Source organism: Acomys minous (genome assembly GCF_964271855.1).
Source record: "Acomys minous genome assembly, chromosome: 16".
Taxonomy (NCBI): Eukaryota; Metazoa; Chordata; class Mammalia; order Rodentia; family Muridae; genus Acomys; species Acomys minous.
In genome coordinates, this window is record NC_140498.1 from 87,023,807 (window position 1) to 87,048,119 (window position 24,313).

Below are 24,313 nucleotides of genomic sequence, written 5' to 3' on the forward strand. Positions count from 1 at the left end.
GACCAGGCTGGCCTAAAACTCACAGAGATCCACCTGCCTCTGCCTCCAAAGTGCTGGGATTAAAGGTGTGCGCCACCACTGCCAGGCTTGGCCTAATTTTTTTTTTTTTAATGCCTGCCTAATATTCCACACAGGCCATTACTTACTTGACTAGTCCCCCATTGCTGGACACAAAAGTTGTCCTCACATTTAGATGTTATAAACACAGATGCTTCATACAAACTTTGTCCTGGTGATGAACTTCTGTCTGCCCTGTCACCCTCCCTTACAGGTGAGCCCAAGAACTCCACGCCCTCTGTGAGCATCCCCAACGGCACAGCCTCCTCCAGCACCTCTGAAGATGCCATCAAGAACATTCTGGAACAAGCCCGCCGTGAGATGCAAGCCCAGCAGCAGGCCCTGCTGGAGATGGAGGCGGGACCCAGGGGCCGCTCAGTGCCTCCCTCTCCTCCGGAGCGACCCTCGCTGGCCACGGTGAACCAGAATGGAGCCCTGGCCTGCGTGAAGCAGGAGGATGGTGCTGGCTGCAGCAGCGGCAGTAGTAGCAGCAGCAGCAGCAGCAGCAGCAGCAGCAGCAGCAGCAGCGCGCAGGCGCCGCTCGCTGTCCTGTCCCCCGCCGCGTTTGTGCAGCGCATCATCCGCAAGGTGAAATCTGAGATCGGTGACGCCGGCTACTTTGACCACCATTGGGCATCGGACCGAGGCCTGCTCAGCCGTCCCTACGCTTCCGTGTCGCCATCCCTCTCCTCCTCCTCCTCTAGCTACTCAGGACAGCCCAGTGGGCGAGCCTGGCCCCGCGGGGACGAGGCAGCCGTCGCCCCTGAAGATGAATCAGCCATGGTCGAGGATGAGCCCCCCAGGGTGGGAGAGCTCAAGGCTGAGGCCGGGGTCCCCGAGGTGGGCGGAGGGCGGCTGCCCTACTACCCAGCCTACGTGCCCCGCACACTCAAGCCCACGGTGCCGCCCCTGACGCCCGAGCAGTATGAACTATACATGTACCGGGAGGTGGACACGCTGGAGTTGACCCGCCAGGTCAAAGAGAAGCTGGCCAAGAATGGCATCTGCCAGCGCATCTTTGGGGAGAAGGTATGCGCCTTTGGGGGAATCGGGCGGCCTAGGAGCAAGGCCCACTGAGACCTGTGGCCCTAAGACCTGTAGTCTGGAGGGTGACCCGGGTGGGAAGGTACTCCCAGGATTCCCAGTCCCTTGCCCTCCACCGCCCTCTGTAGATCCCAGCCCCTGAAGGGTGGGGACTCAGCCCCTCCCAGTGCCTTAATGTCCCCAGCTGGTTCTGGAACATCAGGTTTAAATAGGAGAGGTATAAGAAATTGTCACAAAACCAGAGCTGGAAGAGAAGAGTGGCATCCCGGAAGGGCCCGTGGGATGCCCTTCAGGGTCAAGTGGGAGTTCTGTACACGGGGCAGTACTGAGGGTGGGGAGCTGGTTCTGAAGGGCCTGGGAGAGGCCAGGAAGGCTACATATAGGATTTGGCGATCTGTCTTCCACCTGCAGGTCCTGGGACTGTCCCAGGGCAGCGTGAGTGACATGCTGTCACGGCCAAAGCCGTGGAGCAAGCTGACACAGAAAGGCCGGGAGCCTTTCATCCGCATGCAGTTGTGGCTATCGGACCAGCTGGGCCAGGGCCAGGCCCCACCCCAACAGCCCAGTGCCACCCAGGGTGAGTGCAGGACACGGGGCCTAGGCTCTACCCCAAACCTTGCTTGCCCACCTCTACCCCTCTCTCCACCCTTAACATCCCTCACACCAGGTGTTCTTAGCCCACGCCCCCTTTTCCCTCCTCTGTTCCCTCCTGGAAGGAAGTTTGCACCCAGCAGAGGTGCAGCAGGCCTTGGCCCAGGCCTTTAGAGTATGTGGGTCACACAGGCAGCAGAGCGCCCCCAACATGATTAAACTCGCTGCTTTTCAGAATCTTTCTTAGCACAGGCCGGGGCCAGTCAGCTGTTCACTAATGATGTCATGGGCAGGGTGGAGCCTGAACTTCTGGGGGGGGGGGAGAAAATGGAGGCTAAGAGAGTTGCCTGAAGTTGCGTGGGGGGTGAGGTAGGGGGGCAAGGGGGGAGGGGGCCGTATGCAGGGCTGCTGGGGTCCTGTGGGTGGCACCTATTTCAGGACATGTGGCTTCAGGCAGGATGGCCCATCTTCCCCAGACACCACAAAGAGACAGTGGCTCTGGCCCAGGGTCGGTAACCCAGCCTGTAGAGTGGGGATCCAGCAAAGCTGTACCTCAAGTCACAGAGATGAACCAGAACTTCAGCAGGACTATAAACCAGAACAGAGTGCCAGGTGACAGTTTTCCCCTTAGCAACAGGACTAGAGCTCCCTTTTCAACTTGGTGGCGACAAAACCAAGGCTAGGCAGTTGGTGGTAGACAGGCAGAAGGCCAAGACTCATAGACAAGAGAGGTGACAGACAGGTGGCAGGTAGACTAGACAGGAGGCCAGATAGGCTGCAGACAGGTGGCAGGTAGGCAGGAGACAGGCCAGACAGGCAGCGCTCTCTGAGCAGAGGCAGGAGGATTATGACGTTTAAAGCCAGTTTTTGCCATGTACAGAGGCCTATATATCTCAAAATGAAAGTTTTTAAAAGAGTTGAACTATTATTGTTCAGTGATAGAATGCTTGCCTGGCATAGCAGGGCCCTGGTTCAAGTCCTTGTGCCACAGAAAAAAGAAAACCTATGCTACCTTGAGGACCATAGACAGTCTCGTCTGGTGGCTGCAGATGCCTTGGTGCCAGTCTCGGCTCTGACAAGCCATCCTGTGCAGCCACACCCAGCGGCAGTGACCGCCTCGCTGTCTCTCGCCTGCAGCCAGTCCCACTGAGCCAAGGTCCTCACCGTCACCTCCCCCAAGCCCCACGGAGCCTGAAAAGACTTCTCAGGAGCCTCTGGGCCTGTCGCTGGAAAGCAGCAAGGAGAACCAGCAGCCTGAGAGCCGGGCCAGCTCCTCCCTGGGCGGGAAGCCCTTCTCAGGCAGCCAGGCTGCGGGGGGCATCCAGGAGATGGTGGCCATGTCCCCGGAGCTGGACACATACTCCATCACCAAGAAAGTCAAGGAGGTCCTCACAGACAACAATCTAGGTATGTCGGCTAGCTCTTCCCGGCTTCCAGCAAAGCGTCGCTGGGACTTCCCAAGTGACCTTAGGGCCAGCCTGGAGGTGCCAGCCAGTTCCAAGCTTGCAGAACCCCATGTGAGGCACATGACTCTGACCAGGGTCCCTACTGAGGGACACAAGGGAGCTGGCACAGCCTGGCTCTCGAAGACGCCCCGAAGGGCGCCTTTAAGAAGTCCCAGTCACTGCAACAACGGTGACGCAGCCCTCTGCAGGGACCAGCAAGCAGGGTGACATGTTCTTTCACTGTCCCCACCAGGGACCCAACAAACTGTCACTATGGAGTCTATTATGAGAGGATGGTAGTGTTGTCCCAAAGTGCCCAACAGGAGGTGGGCACAGTGTTCATGCACTAATCCTAGCTCTTGGAAGGCTGAGGCAGGAGCATTGCTACACATTAGAAGACTGCCTTGGCTAGAGCGTGAGACCTTTTCTCAAAAAAAATAAGCCGGGTGGTGGTGGCGCACACATTTAGTCCCAGCACTCGGGAGGCAGAGTCAGGCGGATCACTGAATTTGAGGCCAGCCTGGTTTACAGAGTGAGTCCCGAATGGCCAGAGCTGTTAACACAGTGAAACCTTGTCTCAAAAAAAAACCAAAAACAAACAAATAAATAAATAAATAAATAAATAAAGCAAGCTGGACGGTGGTGCCACATGCCTTTAATCCCAGCATTTGGGAGGCAGAGGCAGGCAGGCAGTGAGTTCGAAGCCAGCCTGCGAGTCCAGGACAGCCAAGGCTACACAGAGAAACCCTGTCTCAAAAAAACAAAAAAAAAGAAAAAGAAAAAGAAAAAGAAAGAAAGAAAGAAAAACCAAAAAACAAACAAATGAATAAATAGTAAAATAAAAGTCAATAAGATAGGCCAAGCAGATGGCTCAAGTTTGAATACCCAGTCAGGCATGGGGGCTGGAAACATGGTTCAGTGGTTAGTGGCACTGGTTGCTCTTCCAGAGGACCCAGGTTCAATTCCCAGCAACCACTTGAGTAGCTCACAACCATCTGGGGATCCGACGCCCTCTCCTGACCTACTAGGGTACCAGGCATGCATATGTTCAGACATATATGCAGGCAAAACACCCAGACACCTAAGTAAAAATAAAAACAAAGAAAAGGCTGGGCATAATAGCACACATCTGTGACTCAGTGTTAGAGCTGAGACAGAGCTGGCCGGCAGGGAACTGGTGAGCTCCTGGTCCAGTAAGAGATCCCGTCTCAAGCGGGCATGGTGGCACATGCCTTTAATCCCAGCACTCAGGAGGCAGAGGCAGGTGGATCTCTGTGAGTTCAAGGCCAGCCTACTCTACCAAGTGAGTTCAGGACATCCAAGGCTACACAGAGAAACCTTGTTTACAAAAACAAACAAAGCAATGGAGGAAGGTTGACCTCTGACCTCCACATGCAGGCAGTTGGGCCCAGGTGTGTCACATATCCCTGTGATCAGCACTGGAGCCTAAGGCAAGAGGGTCACAAGTTTGAAGCTAGCCTCAGCTACAGAGCAAGACGGTTCTCAGAACACACAAAAAGCTAAACAGGGACAGGAGTGACAGGAAGTAGGCGTAGCATAGAGCTTGGTGGCCTCCAGCACCCTCACCACCAAGACAGTCTCGAAGCCTTTAGGCTAAAGACAGCCTAGAGGGCAGGTGTCCTAGGCTAATTCTGGGGAAACAGATTACTGGGTCAGACACATTTGAAATTCAAATAGGAAGCCAGGCTGTGGTGGCACATGCCTTTAATACCAGCACTTGGGAGGCAAAGGTTCTCTGAGTTTGAGGCCAGCCTGGTCTGCAGAGAAAGTTCCAGGACAGCCAGAGCTACACAGAGAAATTCTTATCTCTCAAAAACCAAACCAAACGCCTTTAATCCCAGGACTCGGGAGGCAGAGGCAGGTGGATCGCTGTGAGTTCAAGGCCAGCCTGGTCTACAAAGTGAGTCCAGGGCAGCCAAGGCTACACAGAGAAACCTTGTCTCGAAAAAACAAAAACAAAAACAAAAAATTCATGTAAAATCTGTTAGGGTACCCTGGGGGTTGTGTACAAGTACAAGCTGTGTACAGTACAAAGTGTCTGCTTGGGACAGACTTGCAGTTTGGGAGAGGGGGCGGGGTCCCCTGGGAATGAAGAACTTTGCTAACAGAAAAGCAGCAGTTTCTGGGTTAGTGTGCAGTGCTGACCTTCCCCAGCCGCTCCTCTGACTCTCCTGGGAGTGGGTCTGTGTGCCTAGCCCGGGGTGACAGTTGTCCTCTGCCCTGTCCCCAGGGCAGCGGTTGTTTGGTGAGAGCATCCTGGGGCTGACCCAGGGCTCCGTGTCAGATCTGCTGTCGAGGCCCAAGCCGTGGCACAAGCTGAGCCTGAAGGGCCGGGAGCCCTTCGTGAGGATGCAGTTGTGGTTGAGCGACCCCCACAATGTGGAAAAGCTTCGCGACATGAAGAAGCTGGAGAAGAAAGGTGAGAGGCAGGCAGGGGTGGCAGGATAACCAAGTCTCAGCCACACTCTGAAGACCCCCCTACCCCCCTATCCACCCCCCCTCACCTCCTACCCCCCACCCACCCCCACCTCACCCCCCACCCCCCTATCCACCCCCCTCACCCCCTACCCCCCATCCACCCCACCTCACCCCCTACCCCCCCACCCACCCCACCTCACCCCCCACCCAACCCCAGGCCCCCACCCCCCTATCTCACCCCCTCCCCACCCCAGCCCCCACCTCACCTCCACCCCACCCCACTCCAGCCCCCCACTCCCCCACCCCCCCTTCCCCCTAACCCCCCCACCCATGGCAGCAATCCAGATACCCACATCTCCCGCTAAAACCACACGGGGCCACTCTCATGCCCTTCACACGTCCAGAGCTGCCACACAGCCTTGCCACCCTCAGCTGCACACTGCCCCAGCTCCCTCTCAGGCCTCCCTGTCTCCTCTAGATGACGTTTTCTTCCTACAGGAGGTGGGCCCACCCTTGGACAGACCAGGGTCCCAGTGGTTCAAAGGCATGATCCCCAGGGGCTGCGGAAGCGTTGTAGTTGGTAGAGCATTCATGAAGGCCCGGGTTGATTTCCCCAGCATGGCCTAAACCAGGCATGGGAGCGCACACCTGTGATCCCAGCACCACCCAGGAGGTGGAGGCAGGAAGATGGAAAGTTCAAGGCCAGCCTGGGCTACATAGTGAGTTCAAGGCCAGCCTGGGCTAATAAGACCCTGTGACAAGCAAATCAAGATATACCTCCAAGGACCTAGAGACTCTTACTAGACCCCACCCCTTAAAGGTCCCAAGTCCTCCTCCCAGTGTCACTCAGCTGGGACAAGGCCTTCAACACTGGGCCTCTGGAGACCCTTGTAGATCTAAACCACAGCAGAGCGTGGTTCACGTCTTATTACCACGAAGGGGCCATGCATCCTACAGTAGGGGCGTTCGTTCAAATTAGCCCCTCACACAGCAACTGTTCTGAAAGTCCCTGACACCTCTGACAGTCTTGGTGGCCACAGAGCATGCCAGTTTGAGCACCCCTTGCCTAACAAGCACCCCCTCATGGCCTCTAGAGTGGCTGTGCTCCAGGAGCTGCCCTCACCCCCCAACCCCAACAGGCCTCAAACAGACATCAAGGTGGGAGGCAGGGACAGGCCAGCGTGTCAGGGGAGTAGGAACAGAGAAGGCAGGCGTCGGGGCCGGCCAGCCACTGTCCTTGCAGTTCTGCCATCTGCGGCAAGCAAGCGGGCTGGCGACGGCCCCCTCAGTCTGCCCTCTCCATCTCTCCCCAGCCTACCTGAAGCGCCGCTATGGGCTCATCAGTGCAGGCTCGGACAGCGAGTCACCGGCTGCACGCTCTGAGTGCCCTAGCCCGTGTCTGCAGCCGCAGGAGCTGAGCCTCATGCAGGCCAAGAAGCCGCGGGTGGTGCTGGCGCCCGCCGAGAAGGAAGCGCTGCGCAAGGCCTACCAGCTGGAGCCCTACCCCTCCCAGCAGACCATTGAGCTTCTCTCGTTCCAGCTCAACCTCAAGACCAACACGGTCATCAACTGGTTCCACAACTACAGGTAACCTGGGGGGGGGGGGGGACACAGGACCACAGAGGGACCCAGTAGGCCATGGGAATACAGAGGACCATGGGGCATACAGAGGGTCACAGGAAGGCCAGAAACTCATGAGAACACCTTGAGGGTGTTTCCAGCCTTTGGGGGGAGGGCGGGGGGAGGGCTAAAGCAAGATCGCACAGCTGTTTCTAGATTCCTAGATGCACTGACTCTGTCACCTCCAGCTGAGGGTCCCTGAGCCCCGCGTAGTAAGCTGTAAACAGGAACACAGCGCATCCCCCTCCTCAGTGTCCAGAGGATATATATGTAAACAGCCAGCACTGACAGTGTGACACTGACACTCCCTGAGGCATCGCCAGCTGGTGCTAACTAGGGTCTCTTGGTCCCTCCTACTCCTGAGACCAAAGGAACACCTGCCCAAGCGCAGCATGCCTCAGGCGGGCTGGTTTCTTCTTGCTGGGCTCTGGTTTTTTTGTTGTTGTTTTGTTTTGTTTTGTTTGAGACAGGGTTTCTCTGTGTAGCCTTGGCTGTCTTGGACTTGCTTTGTAGACCAGGCTGGCCTCAAACTCACAGCGATCCGCCTGCCTCTGCCTCCCGAGTGCTGGGATTAAAGACATGCACCACCATGCCCGGCCACAAAGAGGTTCTTGAGGGTGACCTACAGATTGCAAAGGTCCCTACTCTCTGAGCAAGAAGTTATCACCAGTGCCCATGTGTCGCTGTGGAAGTTTGTCCATCCATTTCTGTTTTTGTTGGTGGTGGTAGTAGTTTTTCGAGACAGGGTTTCTCTGTGTAGCCTTGGCTATCCTAAACTCACTTTGTAGACCAGGCCGGCCTTAAACTCACAGAGATCCACCTGCCTCTGCCTCCCAAGTTCTGGGATTAAAGGCATATGCCACCGCTACCTGGCTGTCCATCTAGTCTGGGCAGAGAGAAGTTCCAAGATTCCCCAAGGAGAAGGGGAGACAGGGTCGGGGGTGGGGGGGTGGGGGGAGGAGTCAGGGTAATACATATTCCCTGGCCCGCTTGTTGGTGTCACAGGCACTTTTGCTGTGTGGCCTCAGGCAGGTCACTGGCCTCTCAGAGTCTCATGATGATTCTGCAAGATGGGACGTGTCACTCCTGCCCCCTAGCACCAAGTTCAGTCAGCCCTTCGAAGAGCTGAGGGAGTGAAGCTCGCCCATAGAGCTTTGTCCCGGATGCAGCCGTGGGTCCTAAGAGCTTCCCTTCCCCCACCTCCTGAGTGACAGTGGAGACACCATCTATAAGCATGGCTCTGGGTTCCATCCACACCACAAGAAAGAAGGTGGGAGCCAGGTGAGGCCGACTGAGTGCTTGCCTACATGAACATGAACCGAATTGTGATCCCCAACACTCAGAGTGTTTTAACACTCCGAGGCTGCCAACCCCTCTTGACAAGTTTGACAACCTGAGTTCGATCCCCAGGGCCCACAAAGCTAAAGTGCAAAGTGTTCTCTGGCTACACACACACACACACACACACACACACACACACACACACAAACACACCAGTCAGTGCAGCCAACGCTTGAGTACCAGATTCACTGAGAGACTGACAGCCACAGCCTCAAAAGCTAAGGTGAAGAGCGATTGAGGAAAACACTAGACGCTGACCTCTGACCTCCATCCCCCCCCCCCACACACACACACACATCCAAGAGGAGAAATGCAGGCCCCTGCCTACTCTTACTCTCCTTTCGCTATGATAAGACACTGACTAAAAATATCTTGGGGAGGAAAGGGTTATTCGACTTACACTTCAGGTCATGGTCCACCATTGAGGGAAGTCAAGGCAGGAAATGAAGCAGAACCCATGGAAGAAACTGCTCATTGGCCTGCTCACCTGCCTTCCCCTAGCCCGTGCTTGTCTAGTTTGTACAGCCCAGACCCTCCTGCTAAGGGACGCGCTGCCCACAGTGGACTGAGCCCTCATATATCAACTAACCACCAAGGCCGTCGTCTCTCACAGACATGGCCATGGGACAGTCTGATCCAGGCAACACTTCAGTTGAGGGTTCCTCTTCCCAGTCTAGGTTGGGTCGATTTGACTGTAGAAACTGTACATCACCAGACATGGTGGTGCACGCCTTTAATCCCAGCACTCGGGAGGCAGAGGCAGGTGGATTGATGTGAGTTTGAGACCAGCCTGGTCTACAAAAGCGAGTCCAGGACAGCCATGACTGTTACACAGAGAAACCCTGTCTTGAAAAACCTAAAAAGAAGCCGGGTGTGGTGGTGCACGCCTTTAATCCCAGCACTGGGGAGGCAGAGGCAGGTGGATCACTGTGAGTTCGAGGCCAGCCTAGTCTACAAAGTGAGTCCAGGATGGCCAAGGCTACACAGAGAAACCCTGTCTTGGAAAACAAACAACAAAACAAAAAAAATAAATAAAAGAAAGAAAAACCTAGAAAGAAAGAAAGAAAGCTATGCATCACCCATGTCGACTTCTGGCCTCCATGCACACTCACACACTCACGCACTCACACAGAAGTCTCAGTTACAGTGGCAGAAGGAAAAATTAAATACCTAGTCTGTCCCAGGCACCAGAGGGAGGGAGACAGGCACATGAGGTGTTGAGTCCACACAGCATGACAATCTGCACTGAGCTCTGGAAAGGAGAAGCAATGGGCGTTGTTAAAGAGCATGACTGGGAAGCCCAGCCGTGGATGGGAGTGTCGCTCAGGGTGACGGTGGGGAGGTACAGACACTGTTCCCATGGGCCGCGGCTGGGGTCAGCAGCCGCAGTCAAGCCCGGGCTCTCACCGTCGTCTCTGTCACAGGTCCAGGATGCGCCGTGAGATGCTGGTGGAAGGAACACAGGACGACCCAGACTTTGACCCAAATGGGGGTTCCAGTGTCCTGCCACCAGGCCACACCCACATAGACCCCAGCCCGCAGAGCCCCGACTCAGAGGCTGAGGATCAAAAGCCACCCAGGAAGAGCTTAGAGCTGCAGGGACCTGAGACTCCCACACACCCAGCTGCCCCAGACAGGGTTCTGATGAAGATTAAGCAGGAAGAGGACTCGGAGGTGGACGGGGACAGCCAGCCCCAGGATGTAGGGGATTTAGACAGAGGGCAAGGTGGCCCCAAAGAAGAACATACCCACCCTCTGGAGAACAATGAACTCCAAGAGCTGGCCCCCAGAGCCTTCCTTCCAGGCATACCCAACCCAGACTGCCCCTTATTACAAACCCCCCAAGAAAAGGAGACTGGGGAGCAGGTTCACTCAGACCCTCTGAGTTTCAAGTCCACCTCAGAATCCTCATGCTGCAGCCTGGAGGGGCCACCGAACTCTCCCTCTGCCATCTCCTCACCAGACCTCATGACATGTGTGTCACCCACCCCCTCCTCCTCAGCCCCCATCTCCCCATCCCTACCTGGCGCCCCACCTGCCAAAGTGCCGAGTACCAGCCCCACTGCTGACACAGCTGCAGCCTTGCACCCCAGCACCAAGGTGAATCCCAACTTGCAGCGGCGGCATGAGAAAATGGCCAACTTGAACAGTATAATCTACCGACTGGAGAGGGCTGCCAACCGGGAAGAGGCTCTGGAGTGGGAATTCTGAAGCTGGGGTGAGGGACACGCCTTGGAGGTCACCTTTCCTCCTCCCCTCCCTCCCTTCTCCCAGATGGGGTGGGGTCAGAGAGGCAAGAACTCAGCCATGCATATGTGGACAACAATGTTAAGCCGTTTACGTTTATTGTTGTAACACTAGTTACCTGAAGTTGTGTGTGAGCAGATGCCAGCACCTCTTCTTTTTGACAGCCCTGCTTGTAGAAGGCACTGGAATCCTGCCCTTCTCCCCTCCCCTGTGGGAAGGCAGGACCAAAATGGCACCACATTCTCACCCAAAAAAAAAAAAAACACCTCCAAACTCTTTTAGAAAAATAAAGAAATATTTATAGACCTCTTTCAGCTATTTTAATAAAGGATCCTTTGGAATTTATCCCCAGCCAATGCTGTTTTGATATTAAAGAGAGTTATAAAAATCAGATGCTGTCACTGCTGTTATGGAGCAGACACAGAAGCTGTGTCAATTTTTTTTTTTTTTTTTTTTGCCATGAGATGAGATTAAAAGAAGACGATTGTTCAAAGCCATCACAAAACACTCTAAGACGGACCAAATTCGGAGAACCCTTGGACTGCGGGTTTGGTGGGGGCTTTTATGCTCCTCCACCCACACGCGCCTGTCTGTGAGACACAGCACGATGCTACTGCCCTTCCGGAACCTGTGCTGCAAAGAGAAAGTCCAAAAGACTCTAAATGAAAACCTCCATGCCGCTGAGGATGGGACGGTGCTGGCGGGCTGTCTGCAGCCTCCACGTCACAGGAGGTCCTGTTGCTGGTGGGAGCATTTCCCTTAGCGAATATAGCGTGTATCACAAAGGCCTCCACTCCCTGAGTTAGACACCTTCTGTCCTGATGGAGTATAGACTGTTTCTAGAACCTTCCGAAGGCTGGGTTGTGGGAAGGAGCTAATGTCAGAGCAGCCCTGGCCCTCATCCTGAATCGTGGCTGTACTTGGAAGGTTTCTCCTAAGGTCTCAGCAAGGCCATTTCATTCCAGAAAACATGTGGTCTCCATATACCTTCCTTGGTTCCAGAAAGGGACAGTCTTGGTCCACCATAGCACACACACACACACTCCCCAGAGCCTAACAACTAGCTCAGAAAACTAGATCTATCCAGTTAGAAACCTCAGCTCCATTTCTCACCATCATCTCTCTCAAGCTGACATCAGCACCATCCCGGAAGGCGTCCACATCATCACGGCGTGGCCACCAAATCCCCGTCTCTTCGCCTAGTCTCTTTTCCTACGCAAGACCTACTTGGGATCAAGGATGTGACACCCTCTGCCCCTTCCCCCCAACCCAGAAGCGACCTTCCTCCAACATCCTGATATGATTCCCAGGAAGAACAGTCCCGTTGGATGCAAAGGCCTCCATGTTGGTTGTTGAGTCTCTCCTGCTTTTTTTTTTTCCCAAACTGTGGAAGCTGAATTGGTGACTGATGACAAATATGTGACCACCTGTGCTTCCATTCCAGTGCTGGAGGGACAGACAGTTGCTCAGTGCACTGACTATTGTGAAATCATATGAGCAAAAAAAGTTTCCAGAAAGGGAAAAAAAAATTAAGGAACGTTCCAGAATTTCTGATTCTCATGCACCCAGCCGAGGCTGCAGACTGTCAATATCGAACAGGTCCTGGAAAACATCCTTTTCCACGCATGACCCTGGCTGTGCATCGAAAAGTTTTCCACTGTATCCATTTTTATCCAGAGGAGGGTATTTTTGTATTTTGATAGGAAACCATGACCAGTTTTCAGAGGAATCCATTCTGGGCCAGAGGAAGTTTGTCTCAGCCTCTGCCTGCCCCCCACTGCAACACCTCCCCCCACAGGGAGACCCTGCCACTCTTCACCTCGAAACTCCATGTTGAGGCGATGCACGCCACACGCGCACAATGCCAACTCAGCAGAATTCACCGTGGCTTGAGTGTGACAGGGTTTGGTGTGACCTTTGAACACAGAAATCTGGCTGTGTGGAAGCCCCTGGACCTGCAAACAGATCCGTCCAGTTCACATCCTACAATGGTTTAAAAAAAGAAAAAACACACACACACACACACACACACACACACTGTTTCTATGAGAGATTGATGAACTTTGTCTAAAATTTAAAAAAAAAGGGATACATTCTGTAAACACGTCTCTAAATACAGAATTGTATAATAATCCTGGGTGTCCCGTTTGTTCTGGAGTTTGGGAGCAAGAGGGGGGTCAGAGTTGATCCTCAGAAGGATTGTACAAAAGGAGGGGGTATTTGGGGAGGGGGTGGAGAGAGTTGGATAGTGGTGGGCTCTTTTGTTTGTTTTCTAAGACAAAGTTTCGCTTTGTAGCCCTGGCTGTCCTGGAACTCAGAGCTCTGCCTGCCTCTGCCTCCTGAGTGTTAGAATAATTTCCTTTTGGTGTGTGAGCATGGACACACATGTGGAAATCAGAGGACAGCTTGCCAGAGTTGATTCTCTCCCACCATATGGGTTCCAGGGACTCGAACTTGTGCTGTGAGGCTTGCATGACGAGCGTCTTTACCTTCTGAGCTACTTCAGCAGCTCAAAAATCATATATGTAAAAACCAGGCCATTTGGATCACTTGTTTATATATTTATTAAGGCAGGGTCTGTGTAGCTCTGGCTGGCCTGGAACTCACTATGTACACCAGGCTGGCCTGGAACTCACAGAGATCCACTTGCCTCTGTCCCCCCCACCCCCACCCCCACCCCCCAAATACTGGGCTTAAAAGCACAACTACACCTTCCTTGTTCTCACTGCATAGGTCCGCATGGCCTGCAGGTTGAAGTTTTTCAGCCTCACCATGCTGAATGCTGGCGTTACAGGCGCCCAGCAAAAACTGGGTGCTGGGATTAAAGGTGTGCATCACCACAACCGGCTGCACGACTTGGTTTTGAGAGGCTCATGTGACCCAGGCTCCTCTGAGACTTGCTTTGTAGCAAAGGGTGACTTTGAACAACTGATCGTCCCTCCTGGGTAACTGGGATTCTGGGCGTGTGCCACCATGCCCTGAAAATACTGGCTAATTGAGTGGCAGCATTCAAATATGGGGGGGGGGTCCTTTTAAGCACTGCAGATGCCAACTTCTGAAAACTCTAAACTCTGGCCATACTGGGTGACAATCTGTTGTGACAACAGCCAGCTGAGGAGTGGCCTGCTTTGACATGGCATCTGGTTGTTGACTGAAGGCAACCGAGGACAACTTGAAACTTTGTCCTCCATAGTGTGGCCTGAAGGCTGGGTGGTTGGACTCTGGTGCCTGGGACCAGGGTTGAGATTGCGTCTTGTTCATACCTGCAGCCACAGGCCACGGCCCTCAGCCAGCCTGTACACGGAGTAGGAAGTAAGTCTGCGCAAAAAGGGCGTTTCTCTGTCAGCATGGCCCTCTCCCAGCTGCATAATGCCTCCATTTCCACACCTGTAAAATGGATTGTTGCAGCAGTGGGTAGAGGTGCATTCTGGGATGGCATCTTGGAATTGCGTGGAGCATGGGTACGTCTTCCCAGTGCCTGAACTGGGAGCTTGCCAACCGTGTGACCAGTATCTGAAGCGGGGCTGCCTTATCTCTGGCCTCAGCCATCAGTCGCCCGTAAATCAGAGCCACGTTCAAGTGGCTCAGATGGTTCGCTGGTAAGGAAACCTTCCTACACCCCATGGTTTCCACATGTCTTCTTGGAAGAGAACTGACTCATTATACCCATGGCTAAGATCATCTGCCTCAGTCCCGAAGTCTGGCTCCCAGGCAGCAAGGGGGTGGGGGTGGGGCAGAATAAAGGGACCTGTCCCATGAAGGGTGACTGTGCAGGCAGGCCCCGGTGGGTTGAGTCAGGGAACCACACTTGCTTTCTGCAACAGCCCCACTTCTGAGAGCTATGTGTCTATATGAGAGAACGCCTAACCCTCTCTCTGCCTTAGTGTTTCCATCTGTAAAGTGGGGACAGCTATATATTTCCTGGACCAGTAGCTATAAATTTCAGATTACTGGGCACTGGCCATTCTGGTTCCAGGTCAGAGGTTAAGAAGTCAGGGAATGCTGGTCATGGCGGCACACACCTTTAGTCCCAGCACTTGGGAGGCAGAGACAGGTGGATTACTTGAGTTTGAGGCCAGCCTGGTCTACAGAGTGAATTCAGGACAGCCAAGGCTACACAGAGAAACCCTGTCTCGAAAAACCAAAAACAAACAAACAAACAAACAAACAAAACAAAAGAAGTCAGGGGACAGGGAGATCAAAGTGATGTATTCCTGTTATCCCTATTACTGACGATGCTGAGGCAGGGGGTTGCTTGAAGTGTAGCCATTTGAGAACAACCTGGACAATACAGCTGAATGCACCCCAAGACCCAAGAGCAGTGGGGCTGAACAGAAGTGACCTTGTCAAAGGTGACCCACGGGGGAGCTAGCCTGTGACCCTACCCTGAGGCACCCGCATGCCAGCCTTAAAGCCAGGTCTCTCATTGGGTCACCTAGAACTGTTTCCTCATCTGGGAAATGGTACGGCCAAAAGGCAGTGTTAGAACCCGCTGGCTATGGCTGCTGTGTGAAGCTGTCACCTTTGGTGGCTCCCAGTCCTGAACAGTTCTCTCCTTGAAGCCTTGAGGCATGAGTCTGAGGCAAGCCACCTGTTGCCTCTAAGTTCCCTCCCCAACAACAAAAAGGAGACAAAACACCTGGTCCCAGAAATACTGCCCTCTCTGCCTGTGTGGCCCCAGGCCCCAGGTAAGATGCCTGATGTTTCCAGGCCAGGCTCGAGATGCACTCAGCCAGCAGCCTAGTGCGGCTGCCCTCTGCACCATCCCAAGTCTGGCTGTCCCTCTCTTGGAAGCCACTCTCATCCACTGGGACAGCAGGACCCACAGGTACGTACGCCCACAATCCCGATGGACAGGAGGTTCTGCGGCCACCTGGATGTGGCCAACAGTGCTGCTGTGCACACACATGCACACCAAGACCCTTGCAGGTCCCTGTGTGTCATCTGTGGTTCGGTCTTGAACCGTCTTTACAACTGTCCAGATGTTCTGCCCAGCGGCCATGTACTGAGGCTCATCCTCCCTCCACATCCCCTTGGCCCTGGTCACTTTTTTCATAGCAGCTACCTGATGGACGCTGGGTCACCCCACTCACATCTCATTGGCCAAAACTGGGCCACAGGGTCACTTGGGGGCAGTCAAATGGCAGCAGAATGGCTGATCCAAGTGGATTAATCACTTGGGGTGGGTGGACGCTGGGTAGCCATGACCCCTGGCCTGAGTGTTCCTCCACCCCCAGTGGCTTCTTAGAATATTCCTGACCACGCGGTGCCCCTAGGTCTCCTGTACCTTGCACACCTAACAGTAGCAGGAGTGCAGATAGGCACATTAGCACTAACTTTGACCCCCAAGGCCACCTGTCACCCCAAGGCCACACCTGTGAGCCTGCCTCTTGGCGCACTTCCCCCTCTTCTGTGCCCTGACTCAGGCAGCTGTGGCCTCACGGGACATGAGGACTCAGGAGCACGGGGTCCCCTGACCACAGACAGCGCTCTCCGTTTTGTAAACTTAAACATGAGCTATGCGGGTTGCTCAGTTGCTCAGAGACGGGTTTGCTGAGACAGCAGCTCACTATGTAGCCTAGGCTGGCCCTGGGCTCCTCCTGCCTCTGCCTTGCTTGCTGGGATGGGTGTGTACTGTCCTCAGGTCTGGCCAAGAGCCAGCCTCGGACCCTTTTCCCTTTGACATCCCTCCCAATCCTCAGAGGCTGAGCCCAGCCTACCTGTCAATCATCTTCTCATCTTTCTTCCTGCCCCCTTGTCCTCCATGTACCTCCTGGAGGTACCGCCAGCTGACCGCCAGCCACAAGGTCAGCGGTTGGCATCCCAGCTGACTCTCCAGCTGTGTGACCTCTACGAGCCTCTATCCTTCACCCCCAGGACAACAGTCACCTCCCTTCTAGGACCCATCAGATCTATCAACTGTGGATTCTGCAGGGAGAAAAATAACAGACACAGACATTACTTGACCAGCTTTTATTTTGGCCCTCGTGCCCTGTCCACGGCTGACATCTCTCCTAGTTGCAAAATTAGCTGGACCTCATCTTGTGCTTTGGGAAAAGGGGGCATCTCCACCCCTGCCCCGTACCTTTAGAGTTTGTAAACTCATCCCAGACTAGAGTCTACACCTCAGCACTTTGGCTGGACCATGCCAGAAAGTCCTGAGCCCCACACAGTGGGTGAGTTGAAGAGACAGAGACGAAGTCCCCGGAGGCACCTGTATAGACAGCTGAGCTCAGGACACAGAGAGGTAAGGGCCAAGTCAGCTAGGCGCCTGTGTGTCTCCTCCTAGGGCCCAGCTCCCTGGAGACAGTGCCACCCTTTGCAGCCAGCCAACAGTAACAATAGCGGTGGCTGTGGAGGTGGAATACTAAGACAAATGCAATACCTTACTTACTTCAAAGAAAAAACAACAGCTAAGCCCTGGCCCCTGAGCCAGCAGGGAGCCAAGAGGCCCTGGTGACAGATGCACCCATGGAACCCCAGCCCAGGGCCTCCTGGGACTGAGGAGAGAGGCCAGGGTGAAATCTGTCCATACAATGCAGTGATTGGAGTGACAGTGTCCTCCGGTCCCCAGGACAGGGCACTGTGGAGGACTGTAAACAAGACCCAGGTGGAGGGGTTGTCACGCCCAACACTCTGGAAGACAGCCAGCACTGTGATGAGTGAGAAGCAGGCGCAGTGGGGAAGCCCACTGGTCAGCTGCTGGGGGGGCCAGGGGCAGCGCCTGGACTCTCCCCCTGCAGACATGACATCAGCTGGGGGCCTACCCTCCAGGTGAACCTGCTGAGGAAGCTGGGTCACAGCCCAGGGCTGAGGTCAGGTGGCTCTCAGAGGACCCCCCCCCCCTTTCCTCCAAGGCCGGGCAAAGTCCTGCCTTAGCTGGTTCCCGGCCAAGAGCCTTGGAGATTTATCAGTTCAAGCTCCACCTTTTCCCTGCGGCTTCAGGCCCACAATCAGCAGCCCAGGCAGCAGCTACCAGGCCCAGGCCTCAGATCCTTGTGAGACCCCGGCGTCAGGTGGACCCTGGGCCCTGTGGGCTTGTGGCCAACTCCAGGGCTCTCAAGGACACCCAGGCTGCCCTGGGGCAGTGTTCTCTAGAAACCAGCTCCTCAGGCTCTTGAAGCATCTTCAGGTCCCAGATTCTTCTCGGCAGTAAGTGCCATTGTCCCCAGGGGCCAGATCTTCTGAGTCACACGTCCTGTGCGCCCCCTAGGAGCCTGGCTTGAGTCCAAGCCGTTTAAGGCCTTTTGTACTCAGGCTTTCCTCAGAACCAGCAGGCCCCTTAGGGCTGGTCCTGGGTCTGGGTTCTGATCCCACCCGAACCAGAAGGATGCCAGGGGACCTCCAGGCCAGCTAGGCCACCCTGGCCTCCACGCCACTGGTTCCTGAGGGCCTGCACCTCTAGTCCGTATTGCTCATGCAGCTGGGCAAAAGATGCCAAGGGCCCGTTGGCCGAGGGGGCCCTGCGGCGGGGTGGCAGTGGTGGGCGCTGGGGGGCTGCAGCAGGTTGCTCAGGCAGCACGCTCCACACCGCCCGGCCATTCTCCTTGGGTCTCGGGTTCGAGACAGAGCTCGGGTCGGCAGGCAAGGCGTTGGTGGGGCCTCCCTCGCGCATGGCTGCCAGCTGCTGCTCGAGTTCTCGCACCACCAAGCGCAGGTAGTGGAAGCTGGCCCGTGACAACGCCTTCACCCAGCCCTCCAGGGCTGCCTGGCTGTCGGCGGCCAGCACATAGGGCCTGGAACGGCCACTGGCGAAGCGCACAGCGAAGGCGAATTCCTCCCTGGCGTCCACCAGCTCCACCGTGCAGCCCTCCAGCAGGATGACGCCCAGCGGCTCTCGGCTGGCCTCCGCCTCGAAGTAGAAGAGCATGTTGCCACGGAGCACAAACCAGCGCCGGTGCGAGCCAGCCCCGCGCCCGCCGCGCTTGTGCAGGAAGCCTGCATTGTCCACCGGCGCGTCGCAGGTCGCATAGAAAGCCAGGCTGCGCTCGTTCAGCTTCATGGCCGCAAGGCCTGCGCCCGTCCCCTGCACCGGAGCAGACGATACTCCTATGACCACAGGCTCCCCGGCAGCCAGCCACCTTCCACCACACCCACCCCAAGGCTCCCAGGGAACACGGAGAAGACAGGAGTCTCCCATGTCCATCTGGAGCACTCCTGCTGCCCTTAACCAAGGAACAAACATAAAAGCATTCGGCTCCCTGGACACTTAGCCTAGCTTAGCTCTGTCAGTCTAGCAATGACCTTGGATGGCATGGACCGGTGTTATGGTTGCATCTGTGTGGGGGATGGGGAAACTGAGGCACATCAAGCTCAGCCACAAAGACAAGGAACTCAAAAGCAAGTTGGCCAGAGCCTTTGCTGGTGCCTGGAGGTCCCGGCACCAAGACTTGCCCTTGGTTTGTAGGTCAGGTTGGCCAGAGAGGGAGCCTTAGGGAGGACCGTGGCAGGGGGGAACAGCGAACACAGGGGGTCCTGTGGTAAAAACCTCCTGCTGTGAGGAGGGGTGATCCGAGTCAGGCAGGGAGTAGAAACAAATACACTCAGAGCACTGGAGCGGCTTAGAAAGTAACCTAGATAACACAGGCTCAGCCCAGACTGACGGAAATAGGGCACTCTAACGTGTATCTCCCCAAAAGTACACACTGGGGCAGCAGCGGGCGGTAGGACCTACCGGGAGGTGACTCTCGGGTTATCAGTGTGGCCAGTAACAGGAGGTCCCGTACCCTGTGGGTCCCCAGTCACAGCCTCACTCGGTGTGGGCGGCAGCCACATATATAGTGAGCCTGGAACGCAGCAGTTAACTAATGTCCACCCCTCTGCCTGAGTGGTGCCTTGCCTGAGGTCTGGGCGGTGGCTCTGTAGGGCCTGCAAGTTGCACCACCTGACCCGGGTGGAGGGACAAACTGCTGCCAAACAAATACTTATTTTCTTGCCACCTCATGCCGCCCACGTTGTAGTCAGGGACAGCTTCCTGCCTTCTTCGACACCCTTGTCCCTACAGAGCAACAGGGCTGGGTGCTGTGTGGCTTCTTATACGAGCTGTCCCTCTCTGAGCCTCTCTGCATAAGTGACTCATGCTCCCCTTCCAAAACAATTGCACGTGACTCACGGGGGCTGATTCTCATAGAAACCTACCACAGGCTGCCCACCCGGCTCCACTCCCTCCCTCTGTTCACCGGTCAGCTCAACGTCCAGGCTGGGTGGCCTCAGGTGCGCGCGCTCAGCCTCCCTGCACCTCTAACTCTTCACCTATAAAAACGAGAGCAAGACTGTCTAAGTCAAGGTTATGCCAATGAGACTGGGACACAGGGAACCAGGCCCTCTGCTGTGTGGCTGCTGCTGTTGACAAGTGAACTTGGCCCCCTCTAGTCTGTCCTGTCTCAGCAAATGGCGGGCCCCTGGTGTCCCTCTCACCCCCACATCTAATCACTGAGGCTGGGTGGTTTCCCTCCCTGCCCCGCCTCCTCCCCCCTCCTCTGCCCTCCAAAGCAATGGCTGTTTAACTCTTATCTCTAGGTCCCATCTCTGTTTGCTGGAACCACTACAGCCGTCACCTGCCTCCACCTTTGACCCTTCCTATCTGGCCACCTCCAGGTAAGATCACCTCCCTAGGGCCCTCCCCTGGGTCCACAGAGGGACCTTTACCTCCCATGACTTCTACCCACTTCTCAGCTCCCTTCTTCCACCCCCCACCCCCCAAAATCTCAGCTCCTTTCCCCAATCTCTACCCACGTCTGTCATGGGGCCTCAGCCTTTCTGTCCCTCCATCAGGACCTTTGCCCTGGCTGTTTCTCTCTCCCTGGGCTGCCCTCCTCAGCCTCACCATCACCTGGGAGGAGCAAGAGACCACCAGACTCTCTGTCCTGTACCCCAGCTGGGCGTTACCTGGGTCATTGGTGCCTGCTCCAGGAGGGGAGGGTTTTTCTGTCTGAATCTGAGTGCCTGGTGTGTTACAGCTACTCAGGAGCCTACAGGACAAAGGAAACCACTGTCAACATGAGGGTGCTGTGTGTGAGCAGGGGTGGCTCCCACCCCACATCCATGGATGTGAAAAATTACCTACCCAAAGTGCAGGCTCTGGGCAAAGAGCTCAAGGGGGCACCAACCTTCTACACAATTAGGACTAACCCATCAGCCACCCTCCCCGGACTGCCCAGATGGGACACCCTGGCCCAAGGTCGGCGGCACACAGACCACCCAGCCACCAGGTTCCTAGCCTTTGTCTGGGAAGCAGCAGGGCCCAGGCTCTACCTTCCCCAGGAGAGAGAAACTGCTCCCCACTTTCCAACCACCCAGCTCGCCTCAAGTTCAAAGTCTGTCGTCACCGCCACTTCTCAGACCTCAGTTGCCTCAATGGGCTTCAAGGAGGCTAGGATAAGCTAAAAATAAGGAAGGCCTGTGACAAACTACTGGCTGGGCAAGTATTCTAAAGGAGCCGAAGCACCCAGCGTGATGGCGCGGCGCACACCTGTCATTCCAGCACTTGGAAGGCAGAGGCCAGCCTGAGCTACACAGCAAGACCCTGCTTAAAAACAAAATAAAAAACGTCCCATGCCGAGTATGGTGGTGCACACTTTTGATCCCAGCCCTCGGAATGCATAGGTAGGTGGATCTCTGTGAGTTAGAGGTCAGCCTGTTCTAATTATCGCGTTCCAGGCCAGCCACAGCTACACAGTGGGACCCTGTCTCACAAACAACAAAAAACCCACAAAAAGGCGAAACAGTTCAGCGGTTTAAGGCACTTGCCGCCAAAGCCTTCTGACCTGATTCCGAGCACCAGAAACCACATGGAAGACGCAAAGCCGCGACTCCTGCAAGTAAGTTGTCCCTCTGACCTCCACACGCGCACACGTAAACAAAAATAAATATTTAAAAACGTAAGACAAGTGATGGGCCCACCACCCGTGGCGTTACAGCTGGTCCCACGGACAGAACTCGAGGAAAACTGAGGCAGGGCACCACCGCAGAACCGCAAACCCCGGCGGCGCGCGGCCGAGCCGCGATGGAGGCCGCGGGCGGGTTCCGGGCGATGGCCGCACGGATCCCGTCCCCGTCGCCATGCCCGCCCAGCCGGCCTCACCTGGCTGCGGGGCTGGCACGACGGTCTGTCCCGCCCATGGCCCGGAACCGCTCGGGGACAGCGAGGAGCGGGCGCTTTGTCTCTCCGGGGCCGATCGGCGGCGACCCGCGGGCGCCCCTTTAACCCTGAGCGGCCCGCCCTGGAGGGGCCCGCCCCCGAGCTACATACGCCCGCCTATTGGTCAGCCTCCACTAGGCCCCGCCTCCGGATTTGCCACGCCCCCACACGCGCGCTTGGAAACCACTCTTAAAGGCACAGTGCCGGGATCAGGCGTCCCCAGAGTTCTGTCCCAGAAAACCTGAGGATTTGAGCAGAGAAAAAAGCTAGGACAGATTCGTAAGTTAAAGACATCAGCTTCTGAGACGGCTGGTGCACAACTTTACTCCCAGCACTTAGAAGGCAGAGGCAGGTGGGTCTCTGTGAGTTCGAGGTCAGCCTGGCCTATGTATCCAGTTCCAAACTAGCCAGGACTCCCAGGGTGAGACGCTGTCTTTATTTTAAAAAAAAAAAAAAAAAAGAGTTTAACTCATGTCGTTTCCGGAAAAAATCTGTTGTAAACGTACGGGATACCGAGCCATCCAAGCACTTGCTCAGGTGAAGAGAGAAAATTCTCGGAGGAAGCCGAATTGCGGGACCTCTCGGCAGTACTTCTCTGAGCTTCTGTGTCTAGTCTGCAAAATACAAAGACAAGCATAATATTTACAGGGTGTGACTCAATTGCAGGCGTTCCCAGTAAGTAGGAATTGCTGGGCTTTTTTTTCCCCCTTCTCGTCCCAAAATAACACTGTTCCACCTCCCAGAATTCTTTACTTCCTGTTCCTTCTGCGCCCTCCTCACTTCCTTCTACCTTTCCTATCCTGGGTCCTTCTAGCCTGAGGACAAGAGCCAAACAGGACAGACCAGGATCCCTGCTTCATTCCACAGCGTCTCACTAGCGCCTACTGTGTGCAGCCTGATCCAGAGAGAAAGAGGCAGGAGTCAATCAACAAACGGTTCTAAAAGTGTGCGGTGTGAGGAAGAGACAAGAGCCTTAAGACAAACTCTTAGGAAAGGCCCCTGAGGAGACCCGCAGGAAGGATGGTTTCCTTCCATCTGTCCCAGGAGGAAGGAACAGCAAGTGCAAAGGCTCAGAGAAGGGCAGTGAGCAAGTGGAGGAAAAAGAAGTTATGGCTGAAGGGGTTTTGTTTGTTTGTTTGTTTGTTGTTTTTAGGCTTTTCGAGACAGGGGCTCTCTGTGTAGCACTGGCTGACCTGAAACTCACTCTGTAGAACTGGCTGGCCTCGAACTCCCGGATCCTCCTCTGCCTCCCTGGTGTTGGGATTAAAAGCGTGAGCCACCAGGCCCGGCTGGCTGAAGGCTTTTAGGAGGCCACATTGCATAGGACCCTGTGAATTTGGGGAAAACTTGGCCTTCAGGCATGCATGGTAGCACACACTTATATTTCCAGCAATGGGGGCGGGCAGGGGGTGGGCAGAGGCAGGAGGATAGCTGCAAAGGCATAGCTACATACCAAGACTCTATCTCAAAATGTAGTAGTAGTAGTAGTAGTAGTAGTAGTAATAATAAAATAATAATAATAATAATAATAATAATAATAATAATAATGGTAAGGCCAGGTGATGGTGGTGCATACCTTTAATGCCAGCACTTGGGAGACAGAGGCAGGCGGATCGCTGTGAGTTCGAGGCCAGCCTGGTCTACGAAGTGAGTCCAGGACAGCTAAGGCTACGCAGAGAAACCCTGTCTCAAAAATAATAACAACAATAGTAGTAGCAGTAATGGTAATAGTAGGGTTTGTCTGTAGCTGTCCTGGAAATCGCTCTGTAGACCAGGCTGACCTCGAACTCACAGAGATCCTTCTGCCTCTGCCTCCTGAGTGTTAGGAGTAAAGGTGTCCCCTACAGGATGTTTACCACTTAGATGTGAGAGGGCAGGATGTTTTTCCACTTAGAAGTTGAACCACTTGGGGGAGGAGCTTGGTTGTTGCCAGCTGAAAAATATCTTTGAACAGACTGAGAGGATTTGTATATAAGGCCAAACCAGGCGCTTGGGGCTCTTTGTTGGGACTTGGGTTTTTGGCTGTTTATCCCTGCACTTGGAGATGCTCCTAGAGAGAACCACTCCTGGGAAAACTTGGATTCTAGGCTTCAGGTTCCAGTTGCTCCAGGTTCCAGCAGCAACTTTGGTGGAATTGATGGTCTGAAGAAATCCTGCTGACTACGCCAGGAGAATCTTTCCTAGGAACTGACACCCAAGTTCCACTCTTGTTTTCCTTCATCTCCTTTCTCTCTTGTTTAGGCTACTGGATTATAAGGGAGGTACGCTTGTCTAATAAGTTCACAATAAGGTATAATTGTTAAGGTAAGTGAGCCTACAACGTATACCACCACTGCCCAGCCCTTTTTTTTTTTTTTTGAGGTGAAAGTCACTTGAAAAATCTATCTCA

The 24,313-nt window shown here is 54.8% G+C and overlaps 2 protein-coding genes across 14 annotated transcripts in view; one reads left to right on the forward strand and one right to left on the reverse strand.

The window, feature by feature from the left end:
• CUX2 (cut like homeobox 2) overlaps positions 1-12,916 on the forward strand; it is a 186,416-nt gene extending 173,500 nt beyond the window's left edge. For all 11 annotated transcript variants that reach the window (XM_084762080.1, XM_084762078.1, XM_084762081.1 and 8 more), the window contains 6 exons: positions 272-1,086; positions 1,513-1,678; positions 2,830-3,099; positions 5,389-5,577; positions 6,890-7,163; positions 9,962-12,916. In XM_084762080.1, coding sequence (XP_084618206.1) covers positions 272-1,086; positions 1,513-1,678; positions 2,830-3,099; positions 5,389-5,577; positions 6,890-7,163; positions 9,962-10,748 — 2,501 coding nt within the window. In that variant the 3' untranslated portion in view covers positions 10,749-12,916. The remainder of the gene's footprint in view (positions 1-271; positions 1,087-1,512; positions 1,679-2,829; positions 3,100-5,388; positions 5,578-6,889; positions 7,164-9,961) is intronic.
• Positions 12,917-16,742: 3,826 nt separating this feature from the next.
• PHETA1 (PH domain containing endocytic trafficking adaptor 1) lies at positions 16,743-22,669 on the reverse strand. Of its 3 annotated transcripts, none has more exons than XM_084762163.1 (4): positions 21,868-22,669; positions 20,673-20,755; positions 19,937-20,036; positions 16,743-18,810 (listed from the first exon to the last, which is right to left on the reverse strand). In XM_084762163.1, the coding sequence occupies exon 4, from the start codon at positions 18,784-18,786 to the stop codon at positions 18,067-18,069; it is 720 nt and encodes a 239-aa protein (XP_084618289.1). In that variant the 5' UTR covers positions 18,787-18,810; positions 19,937-20,036; positions 20,673-20,755; positions 21,868-22,669; the 3' UTR covers positions 16,743-18,066. The 3 variants fall into 3 exon arrangements, with proteins under 3 accessions (XP_084618289.1, XP_084618288.1, XP_084618290.1); XM_084762162.1 differs by having other exon boundaries at positions 19,923-20,036; XM_084762164.1 differs by lacking the exon at positions 21,868-22,669 and adding an exon at positions 21,551-21,856 and having other exon boundaries at positions 19,923-20,036.
• Between the last annotated feature and the right edge of the window lie 1,644 nt (positions 22,670-24,313).